The following is a 12,655-nucleotide window of genomic DNA, read 5'->3' as shown; positions in this document are numbered from 1 at the left end:
AAATGAACATCCTCAGATGGAATTTACAGCAGTTTAGCACATTTATTCTTGGAAACAAAAGCAGTTTCACTTTTTCTTAAAAAAAAATTTAAAAAAAGGAATTGGTAAGAGTGCAAGAGAGAAGAAAACTGTAATTGAAGCTGAAATGAATCAAGACAGTAATATTTGAACTGAGAGTGATGCAGAGCAATTCACAAAGGGACTGACATCACAAGTATATTTCACAGTGTTCTCCCAACCAGAGGATAAAATATGTAATACTGAAATAAAAGTAAAACTATATTTCAGTTTGGATAAATCTTAAATTGGGGATTGTATGGTATACCCCATATAAGAATGTGAAACTGATCTTGTCTCAGTTTTCCTCTTTTCATTTTTCACTTAGTTTTTCTATCACATATTTCTGTATTTGGACATAATAAAAAATTTTCTAGTCTTCATGGAAGAAGCAATTCTTCTGATCAGAAGTCCCCTAAACTATTTTCAGTAAGAGTTAAATTCTTAAGTTTATTCAAACCCACAAAAGCAAAACAATTTAAAGCACTATTTGGAATATGTTCATTGTTATAACTTATGGAAATATTACCTCCACCTCTGTTCCTTAAGCTTATAGAAAAATACTGTAAAGCACCTTATGTATTTTTAAAATTTATTTATTTGAAATCCATAGATTTGTTTTTGTAATATTGAGTCTTATTGCAGTAAGTCCAAATTTAATTGTTGGCCAAAATACGGGTGAGAGATGTAGTAACATGTTTTCCTGAAAGATGGGCTGGAATCATGCATTTTGTAAACTTGTTAACACTTACTTTGCTTTTCAAAAAATTAATTAAAATCTGTATAGAATTATTCTCAAAGAACAATGACAGGACCATTTACCATAAAAGAATTACAGAATTTAACAATTTTTCTTCAGACAACAAGCTGATTTCAAATATTTACATAAAAGTGTTTGAAAGTGAGATTTTAACTTCAAAACATCCTCGATGCTAGCAATATATTCATATAACACTAGAAAACTATTTCTGGGCTTTACAGAATAAATGTGTAATAACAGTCTTAGTAAAGGAATACACCAACCAGCTACATCCAAATACCACAATTAGGTTTATCACATAACTACTAATTGAATCTTCACTTGAAACTACAGTGCACAGCGCTTGAAACACTCTGTATTTAAAAAGATACTGTGGAATATATAATCATTCAGGATAATATTTCTTACTTGTCTAAATTACTAGTTTTATTATTTATAAGAGTTTTACCAAATTTGGATTTATGAAGAAGACTTAAAAGTCTATTTTCCTGAAAAGAAATGTTCAATAAAAGTGCTACAAATGCTGTTACCTCTCTGAACTGGTGGCTGAAAAGATGTGGAACAGAACTACATCCCATTACAGCTTATATGCATGGGAAGCTTCAAGTCTGCTTTATTCACACTGGCAAATATAACCCTTCTTTGGCTACTCATTTCATTTATTCCAATAAAGCAACACTGAATAACTATTAATTGATAATGCACAAATTAGGAATGAACAAGCATTCACATAACATTCTGTGCTAAGATATACCACCCCAGTCATTATCTTTGACATGATTTATATACATTGACATGATTTATTTGCAGTAAAGATACCCACCTAGCCTTTCATAAGCTACCAGTACTCTGAATTCTGCATCTGCTTCATAGAACCAGAATAAATGCTAGATAAAACTGCACAAGTCAAAACATTATAAATATACAAAAGTACACACAGATGCAGTTTTCATCCATACATAATGCAAATATAAATCCAATTTGAGAAATCAGTATCAATAGCAGTGGAGTAACTTAACATCCATTTACAATTTAATGTTTCTGCACTTTTGATAGAGATATTAGTCAGCACCAGTGGTAGTTAATAGTCCTGATAGAAACCTTTGAAAGTTACCCTTACCTGTCTCTTCTTTTTCTGTTCTGCCTAGGAAGATCAGCATGAAAACATTGATGTTGCAAAAAATTAAAGAATAAAAATTATGGATAATAAAAAAAGCAAAATCAAAAACAACAAAAACACAACAACAACACCCAGAAAAAAACACCAACAAACCAGCAAACTCATTAGGTGGATTTTCCATGGTCTTTCAAGGACACCTGTTATTTTGTTCTAACCTAAATGTTCCTAGCTCATTCCTTTCTGTTACAGTTTTAAACATGTGTCTAACTATTCTATAACATAAAGGATAGCATATTTGTTTCCTTTTGCAAGATTTTTTTGTACACTTTCCCCACAGAAAAGTAGCACTTTTAGAGTCTTCTTCTCCCAGGTCATATTTTCCTTAACCTCTGACCTTGAGAACCCTCACCTTTCTTGAGATATGCTGCAAAGTGCAATGTAATAAAATGTGACCAGGATTTTTTCATGCAGATGAAATTTTACCTAGGAATTTCTTACACATGGAATTTCAGATCAGACACCTGAAGTCAATGTTATGTTTTTTTTCTCATAATACCATTGTTGGCTTTTCCACAATGTGACCAAGTCTTACACTTGAGAGAGAACTATCTCAAAATACTTTAACCCAAATGATATTTTCTAGAATATTGTAACTTCTGAGATTGCCACCTGCATATGAAATCTATATGCTCTTCACACCAGAAAATTACACTTGCAAGTCTATCTTTTCAGTAAGCTGTAACCAATCTATTTAGGTTTATTACTCCTTGTTTGCATCCATTTGATATTTGCATAAAGTACCTATGGTTCTAATTTGCATATATGAATGTCTATTTGAACAGTTTAGCTTTCTTAACTCAATATGTATCACATCAAATATTTTTTTTTCCTTGCCTACAAAGCACACTGACCTGGCAAAGAAGGAAGTTTTGCATTATTTGCTCTTGATAATGGAAACCTCAAAATTTCAGCAAAGTTAACACTTTGAGACTTTTTTAGTGCTTACAAGTAAACAGGGTTCTTTTTCCCAGGAATAGAAATCCATTAAACTATTCTATTTAAAATAACAACAATAACTTAAACAAAAGAAAAACAAAAAATAGCAACAACAAAAAGCCCCCAACCCAACCAAACAAAAAAAAAAAAACCAAAAAACCCAAACAAAAACAAAAACAAGAACAAAGCAAAACAAAAAAACCCCAAACTAACAATAACAAAACATAACAAAACCAACAAAAAAAAACCCAGTTAACAAATTCATACTATAACCTTACTTTATTCTACCAAATTTTAAGCAGGTTCCAAGTTAGGAAGGAAGTTGTTTGGAAAAGGTAGATGATTTAGATATTAATTAAACATAAGGAACCAGGATAAGTGTACTTCAAAATCTGGACAAATATCAAAGTTGGTATGAACCTGAGCTTGCCTACCTTACCCAAAATTCTCGAACTTTGTCTGCCATCCATATGTTCTCAAAGTTAATTATTAACTGAAGATCACCTCATTTTAAACTTTCACAGAAGTCTCTTGCTCCAATGATTTGAAAATTTATGCTCCTGGATAATTGTTGCTTCTTTTTAATCAAGTTCGATATTATTTACTCTTCATTTTAGAATACAACTAATCTGTTGGAAGAAATTGCAGCTTTAACAATATTCACCTAATCATCATACAGTTGTAGAATACTCTCTTGGAAGGGATCCACAATGATCATTGAAGTCCAACTCCTGGCCCTACACAGGACAACCCTAAAAATCTCACCATTTTCTTGAATTCTGTTTAGTACATTTTGCTGGGTTTTTTTTTTTTTTTTTGCACTTTCCTAATTATAAACCATTATTTTTCATTCCCAAGCATTGAGTCAGTTTCAGAAATATCACAAGTATTTTCAGTATACTTGTGATACTTCAGTATTAAAAAAGTCAAATATATTATAACCTCTTTCTAAGACTGTTTTAAAAGCTATGTCTTTCTATATTTTCTTTTCCAATGAACACCTGGTTTGAGATATTTTTTGATATTAAAACACTGCCTGTAGTTAATTATGTTAGAAGATTTTAGAAGGATGGGAAGCAAAAGCCTTGTCTGCTTAATTTTAATGACTTAGTGATTGTTTTGAATCTTGGTCCACAGAATTGCGAATCACAATAATAATACTCCTGTGGGCTTTCTTTCATCTGCTCCCAGAAGATGTCTCCTACTGTACTGTGGACTGAGCACCCCAGATTATCTTAAAGAAATTTCATTTTATTTCTGCCTGCCATCTATTCTTGAGCAAAGTTTGCCTTTCAAAAATATCAAAATTTCAAAACCGAAATATATTCTACTTCATGCCAGTCATGTCAGTTTATAAGTGTCTGTTATAAATCCCCAAAATTTAAGTCTTGTCTTCTAAACTGGGATGAAATGCAGTCATTACATCAATTTCAAACCTTTAAATACAGCATTCTCAACTTTCATTCCTTCTCTCTCAGAATAGACCATATAGATGTGTCTATAAAGAAGAATAACTTTTCGTGTAAATTGAGATGTTGCTTAATTCATTTATCTAGAAGCAGAGACAATCAGGCCATTTCAGACCAACTCATTTTCTTTTTCTTCTCAGTTGCCAGTTCTCTCGAGTATCTGAAACACTTTTTCTCATATTTATAGTGCACTATATATATTCTCCTTCAAGAGAAATTTTGTCCCTAGACAATATTTACTTTAAATCACTTAGAATTGTTTTTTTCCATAATTCTTTAGCAATATTGCCCACCTGCCATCATCCCACATCCACATCACCTACAAGATATTTAATTCCTCTTAATTAAAAATTATATTAACTGTAATAGTGGCTGTCCTTCAGCAATTGTAGTACACAATAAAAGAAAAAACCCCAACCATAAAAAACCACAAGATGTAAGATATCTGGAAATAAGATAAAACTTCTTATTTAGAAAATTAGAATAGAATAATTCAGTTGGAAGGGATATACAACCATCATCTTGTCCAAATACCTGTCCATTTCAGGGCTGAACAAGTTAAAGCAAGTTGAAGTCATCATCTAAATGCCTCTTAAACACAGATAGGCTTGGGGTCAACAACCACCTCTCTAGGAAGTCTGTTATAGTGTTTGACCAAATAAATAAATATATTTTTGCTAGTATCAAGTCTGAACCTCCCCTGATGAAACTTGGAGCCATTCCCACATGTTCTGTCATTGAATATCAGGAAGAAGACATGAACACCTCTCTCTCTGCTTTCCCCCGTCAGGAGACTGCAGAGAGCAGCGAAGTCACCCTTCAATCTCTGTTTTCCCAAACTACATAAACCTACAGTCCTCATAGGACATCATGCCTTTCAGCCCTTTCACCAACTTTGTTGTCCTACTCAAGACATATTCAAGTACCTTAACAATATTTTAAATTGTGGGCGCCAGAATTGTACACAAAATCAAGGTGAGGCCAAAATAACACCAAATACAGTGGGAATTAAATAATGGGAATTTTAATACTGGTCCCAAGAAAGAAATTGTCATTTTATTACAAATTAATGCCACCTGCAAACTAGAGTGAATATAACAATAAAATGACATCTTTCAACTTCCTTCATTCCAGTTTAAGCACAGAATTCAGTACCAAAGACCAAACACAAAACATTTTTATTTCTGAAATAATTTTTCATCATTTACTTTGGCTTCTGTTCATAGATGTAACAGATTTTTGGTGTTTATACTCATTCACTCAAGACCAAAACAAAAGTTAATTAAGAAAAAATATCCGGAACCCTGTTTATATCAACTTGTTCTGTTGATATATAAAAGTATCAATATATTGATAGCTATACAAGTGCGACTATAATTTAAGAGCTCATCATCTAATTATTCATGTATTTTCCCCCTTTTTTTTAATTGTCTGAGAGTCACAAACTTATTACAGTTTGTCTAGTCTGTTTTCTTTAGCACACAGATTAGAATATGTACTAAGGTTATTGTTTTGAGGTCAATTAAATCCATTAGGACATGTAGATGATGAACATATTGTCATTTTCCCACTTTCCTTTCTTAAAGACAATTGACTGTAGCAAACCTGTAAATCTGAAAGGACTTAATTAGTGTCCAGGGACATTTTAGTGGAATTTAATTAACAAAGACACCATAAATTACTTTAAGGGGGGAAAAAAAGGAACCAACCTCTCATTACATCCTGCTAGGAGGTTATTTAGATTTGGGTTTTGGTTATTTTTTGGAGTTTTTGATTTTTTGGGGGTTTTTTTGGTGTTGTGGTTTTTTTGTGGGTTTTTCTTTTTTTTTGGGTTTTTTTTTTTTTTTTTGGGGTGTGAGGGGGATTGCTGGGGTTTTCTCTGTGTCTGTGTTTGTTTTTTTTACCATTAAATCCTAGTTAAAAGGAATATTCTTTTCCATTTAAAATGATCAAAATAAGCAAATTTTATGTTTATTAACAAGAAAAATGTTTTAGAGCCTTATTAAAATTTATTTTGCCCATACAAAGATGGGCTATATTAAAAAATAATCTTGAGAGACAGAAAAAAAAAGGAAATTAAATCATAGAAGGAAGCAGAAAGTAGCTATTATTAAATGCAAAAAAAAATTTAAACAGTAAGCTAAAAATAAAAACTTTAATTTAAACAATGAAAATAAGTGCAGGAATATTAAAACTGTAACAGATACACAAAAAAAAGGACTCACACTTTCTAATTCCCTGAAAGAAAAAACTCATCTACTTATTGCCACAATACCTACTCCATAAAATACTACCAGGGCAGAGGCTTTATTATAATATTAAAACCTTTTTGTCCATTCTATGTTCATTTTTATTTCTATTACCATACCCCCACTGTAAAAAACTGCATCTCATTTTACTGAGTCAAGGTAGAATTAACCTTTCTAGTTTATTCATCTACTTCATCTTATTTGTACAGTTTCCTTATTACACTCTATCCAACCTGATCTTTGCTCACTTCACTGTTATTGATCATATCCCTCTAGAAGTTTCCCTGTATCTATTTCATCATGGCACAACCTCTATTTTCTCTGTCTTGCATTCCTCATTACACACTCCTGAACATGAGGCAGGTCTGATCAGCACAGAGCAAACCAGTACTCTGAGGGTCATTCTGACATGAGGAGCAGTAGCTGGACTGCAGCCATTCATCTTCTCTGACTTAGTCACTTCTGCATCATAAAGCATGGGCCAGGGTCTAGTTGCTACCCACAGTGCATTAAAAACAACTTATGCCTTTCCTCAAACTAGGAAGAAGATGTACAGCTATTCTTTCTCTGAGAATATAGGGAAAATGCTTCAGTGAGGGAGACAACAAACTAATGGCTGTTCTTAGTAGTAATCTAGAAGATTATTACAAAGGGAGACTGGGATTCCAAATTTTCTCTCTTATTTCAAACTGGGCTCTAAACAAGCACTGAATTCCCCTGTGCCATATTCATACCACCCAACCTCAAATCAAATTAGATCCAGACCAAATACAAATATTTATTTCATACATCTCACAGAATCATAAAATAGTTTGGGTTGGAAGGAATCTTAAACATCATCTAGTTACGATCCTGTACTCAGAGTCAGGGACACCTCATATTAATTTTTTGAAGGCAGCTACGCTGTGAATTGAAAGACACAAAAAACAATATGGAAGACTGCATATACACTTACATGAATCAGTCACATAAATGGCTTTCCTTCATACAAGGCAGAAACTTGGGGGATTGAATAGAGTTGGATGTGATGGTGCTGTCCAGGGACAGCTGAACTGTGCGCTTGGAGTATTGGTGTCTAGCACACCTCTGGGGAGTGACATTAGAGTTAATGTGGGCTTTTACTCGCTGCAGAATGTCAAATAATCACACAGATTTTACCATTCATTTTTACTCTACAAGATATATCCCATAACAAGGAGATGAAAAACATGGATATTATTTTTCTTTTTTTAGCTCTGAAGCAGATGAGCTATTTCTCCTTTATTATTACAAAATGTTAGCAATTCCTTAGAAAAGTCATAAAACTGAGCCCTAACATTTAAGGAGATAAACACATTTTTAGAAATATAAATAGCTAAATAGATACATGAAATCATGCTCTCCCTCAGAGTCAACCTACAGTCTTGCAGTATCTTGACATATGGGAAAGCCCTCATAATTTATTGGAGAAGTATCCAGACCTAGTTTATGCATGCTTTATACCTTTTCTTCTTTCCTATAATAAAAGTATCAACTGCCTTTGTATCCGTGTTTACAATAATAATAGTAAAAATACATAAAGCAAATATGAATCTCTGAAAAAATATTAGTTTTACCAATTAAATTATCACTGTAGCTGCTATACCAACATATTATTAGCCTAACTTGGATGCCCTTTGGGGAATTGTCCATTCACAAAAGGAAATCCATAGCTCTAAAACCATCATTAAAAAAGGCATGCATCATCATCCTCAACATCATCCTCAACAACCATTCAATAAAGGAGTGCAAAATGTGGGTGATTAAAAGAGAAACGAAGGAGAAAGAAATTAAGAATTATATCCATTTTACATTAAGGAATCACTGACCAAATGGACGAAACAGACATAAACAGTGATAAATATTTTGTCTTTATTGCCTTCATTTTAATGACTTGAAATTAAGTCTTAAATGGCACAACATACAACCCAATGTCTAAATCTTGTTGAAATATCATATTCAGCTCCAGTTCTAGACTCACAACTGAATATTTGTCTTATCCCATGACAGGAGAGAACCACTTTCCAAGGTCAAGCAAAAAAAGGTCCTTTCAAAAGGTTCCTCTCCCCCTGCCTCAAAACCCAACAGTTTGCACTTGAATGCCAGCAGATATAAAATCTGCTTCTTTAATAGTTTCTCATAGCTAAGAGTTGTTCCTGTATGTATTTCAAAGGCAAGTGATGCTGTGGACTTCCCAGCAGTGTCATTTGCTTTTGAAGTCCTGTAATTATCCATAGGAGATGCTACTTACAAAGAGAAGTTGACAGTCTTTAAAAAGTAAAATTTAAATTCGCTTTACAGAAAACACCAAAAAAAAAAAGAAAAGAAGATAACCTTTTTAAAACTGATTAATTTTTTTCTGCCTCCAGACAGCAATAGATTTCAAGGGAAAATGAAAAAAAATGTTGTAGATGAGATTACGGGAGCAACCAGTATTATAATATGAAGGGCCTGGCCACTCAAGAAAGAAACATAATTTTAAACATATTATATCCTGGAACAATTCCTTATGCTTTTCAAATAGAGCAAATAACTCTATCTACTAATTCATTATGAAATTTATTTTAAAATTGTTCTAAAAGAGGTTATATTTGGGGTTTTTCCTCTCTTAAATATTAACAGTAATAACAAGTAGAACAAATAGGTCACAATATATACCAGAAAACCTTCTTTTTCATTTTTGTTCCCATTTCTATTTATGTCCTGGCTTCAAAATGCTTTTATTGAGATCAGGTCTATCTAGGCTGTAAACAACATATCTATGGGTATGGAGAGATCATTAAATATGAAGTTGTTTTTTTTGTTAACTTTTTTTTGGACAGTAGAGAATTACTTGAAATTATTGAGCAAAGAATTTTCAAAGTATTAAAACATATGAATTTTCTACCTGAATTTACTGTTTTAAGAGGTAATCTGTTCTTGAAAAAATAGTTAGGCTCAAAATTATTTTAATCAAGGTGAAATATTTCCAAGTTACACAAAACTAAATAAATAACTCTGTCTCCACAACTCACTTCTTTCTATCATCATATGGTTAAAATTTGAGGATTTAACATCCTTTCCTATTTCATAACAATAATACTAAAAAAATTTAGGAAAAAAACTAAGCTCTGCAGCCTCTAAACATCACTGCCTTACATTTAAGAAGACATAAAAAATATCAGTTATAAAGAGTTTTAAGCACTATCTTCTCTACATCCTCCTTATCCCTTGGTAGCTACACATGCGTCTTATCTGAGCTCGGACAGCAAGCAGGAGTTCTGTCCTGCTGCAGTAACTGCTGTGTATCTAGCAGAGTTAGTCTTCCCTACAGGTAGCCTCACATTGTTTCTTGATCCTAATTTTTTTATTTCAGATTTGGATAGAGAGTAGCATCATGTAATGAGCACATCAACTGCCTTCTGGTTCAGTGAACCATGAGAAGAATTTGAGGCTCCCCATGCACTTTTCCTGACAATGATGGATCAACCAGCATGGAAGAATTTAGCAACATTTCCAATAAGATTTAATATATCTTTGGCCAAGCACCTTCCTTGTATCTTCTATTACACTGATGTTTTATATTTTCTTCTTAGCCAAGGTCTTAATTCTAACCACAACTAGACCTCAAACGAAGTGTATGTTTCACAGCATTTTTCAAAGGTACCACTGTCAAGGTGAAACTGAAAAGCAAAACAAATTTTGGGTGACTAAGAGAAAGATAATAATCTAGTATATTTCTGCTGGAAAGTAAGGAGTTAATTTTTAACTCATGTAAGTCATCTGTAAAACAAGCCTCCAAACTTCCTTTTGGTCCAGTTGCTAGGAGCTGAAACCAGGCTTCACTTCTTCACTGAAGAAACAGATACTAGAATTCCAAACAAATATGGCATCTGTTTTCAAACTTAACCAACACCAGAAGCAGCACCAGAATTTAAGCTTTTTACTTTACTGGGCACACTAGTGTATTTTTCAAGTTACCATATTTTTCTTCCAAGTTTAAGTTTTAAGTAAAATCATAAGACATAGCTGTTAGCAACTGTTAAGACACTGCAGAAAACACAGACAGAGTGTGACCAATTTATTGACAGCTGTGAGCTCAAACACACAGAATTCAGCAACTGAAGCATACTTATGAGAATACTTATGCTAATAAGTCCACATTGTTTGTTATACACTACCTCACCAGTAAAATTCTTGCAAACTATTAAAGATCTCTTAAATTATGAAATATGAGTAGTGACACCCTTTCTCGCTCTCTTTGTGTAGGTGAATAGATCTGCACACAGCCTTATGCTTTGGCCTTACCAGTGCTGTCATCGTAAACAACAGTAACAGTTTTCCACTTGAAGAACTGCACAAGGTCAAGGATGGCACGGCTGAGTGAAGAGAAATCCGGATACAGGCTGACATAGAAGGAGTCCTTGTTGTCTGACACCTGATGTTTCCAGCGGGTCTGGATGTGTGGAACTCCCAAGGCGTTGCAGATGGACTGCACGGCATTAGCTGAGGAGCTGTGGGATGGTCCGAAGATGGCTGCCACCCCGAGGGACAGCTGATCGCAGGCTGAAGAGGAGACAGAAGTCTGTCAATGATGAGAGGAAAAAAGGCAGTGTGCCAGAAGGTATTGCACAATTCGTATTAAACAAAAGGCACTCCATGAAATACTCCACGTCTTACTGACAGAGCTCCCTTCTTGTGTAACACTTGCACTTACACATTGTAACTTCAGAATATGCTTACAAGCTTTCATTACAAATTTATGAATATTGACTCTTAACCTCTAAATAGTCCTCAGCTACGTTTATTAAACATTCCTGTGTCATTGGAAGCAATAAAGGCCAGCAATCATGTATCTTTTATAAAGTACTGACAAATAAAACAGGTTTGTGCTTAACTGCATCTTATATTTGGAAAAGGGTCAAATAGAACAGTAACCTAATCTAGGTTGTTTAAGTGATAACTTCTTCCTCAGTCAATCAACACTATTTCTATTGAGGTCCTAATTACTCAGAAATTTTACATGTGAAGTACCTCACAGTTAATTATCAGGCACAGAATTACATTCATTAAAATGGACATTTGAATTTCTCTATCTGAAATAGGCATGTTGGTTAGTACAACTTGGGGACTAGTATTTTCCCTAAAATTAAATTGCTGTCTTTTAGTGAAAAAAAAAATTGTGCCCCTTCTTAAAAACTGGAAATGCTCAGTTTTGCTATACTTGTATGAGTATATAAAACTGACACTGAGAGTCACTGACATGATACTGCTGTATTCAAGTGGCTCAGCTTCCTGTTTTCTGATACAGGGTGGCCCTACCTGTACTGTTCATTAGCAGTCTCTGGTCTGTATCTTCCACAGCATACTCCAGTATCACCTTGTTTAATATTTGTTAGGACACGCCAAAAAGAAGGCAGGAAAAAATAATCAATACTGAAGACCAGAGTTTTGGCCAATGCCCTGCTCCTATCTCATTCACTACCACAGGCATAACTTTTATGAGTATGCAGCTCTGAAAAACAGACTCTGTCTTCTAGAAAAACAACTAATTTGGTAGAGAGATGTAATGAAAACCAAACTAGACATGAGTATTTATATGGGGTTTGATTAATTCTGTTACTCCACCATCAATGTTCCTGACAGCTGAGGAAACAAGCAGTAGAAACACATCTTGCAGCATTGCTTTTCTCATCAATTCAAAATTAATTGTTGTGCAAATTCTTTTCAACTTGATGAAAATATTGCTAAGTCTTTCAAATGCTTTCCAGAAACTATGCTGGCACACCTTTTTCTTGCTGCAGAACACCGGTGGTTTAAATAAACTTATCAGACACACAGGATCTTCATTGCTATTCGGTGTGTTGCCTAAATGACTAGCTCAATAAAAAAACATTTATGCTAATATTGCCCTTCCTAAGAGTAATCAACAAGCTTTATGCAAATGTCAGTAAATGGGATCACTAACAACAGCAATAGCTACCAGATGGCTTTTCAATGGACTTTT

General features: G+C 33.7%; 1 protein-coding gene across 12 annotated transcripts in view; it reads right to left on the bottom strand.

The window, feature by feature from the left end:
• Nucleotides 1-12,655, bottom strand: part of GRIK2 (glutamate ionotropic receptor kainate type subunit 2) — a 345,199-nt gene that overhangs the window by 215,441 nt on the left and 117,103 nt on the right. For 10 of the 12 annotated variants that reach the window (XM_030267647.4, XM_032747255.3, XM_012572713.5 and 7 more), the window contains one exon: nt 10,957-11,214. In XM_030267647.4, the coding sequence (XP_030123507.4) occupies nt 10,957-11,214 (258 nt within the window). Of the gene's footprint in view, nt 1-10,956; nt 11,234-12,655 lie in introns of all 12 variants that reach the window. The other 2 variants (XM_072926727.1, XM_030267649.4) reach the window with 1 other exon arrangement.

This window comes from Taeniopygia guttata, chromosome 3 (assembly GCF_048771995.1).
Source record: "Taeniopygia guttata chromosome 3, bTaeGut7.mat, whole genome shotgun sequence".
Lineage (NCBI taxonomy): Eukaryota > Metazoa > Chordata > Aves > Passeriformes > Estrildidae > Taeniopygia > Taeniopygia guttata.
Note: the sequence above shows the minus strand (reverse complement) of the source record. Positions and strands in the feature narration are given on the sequence as shown.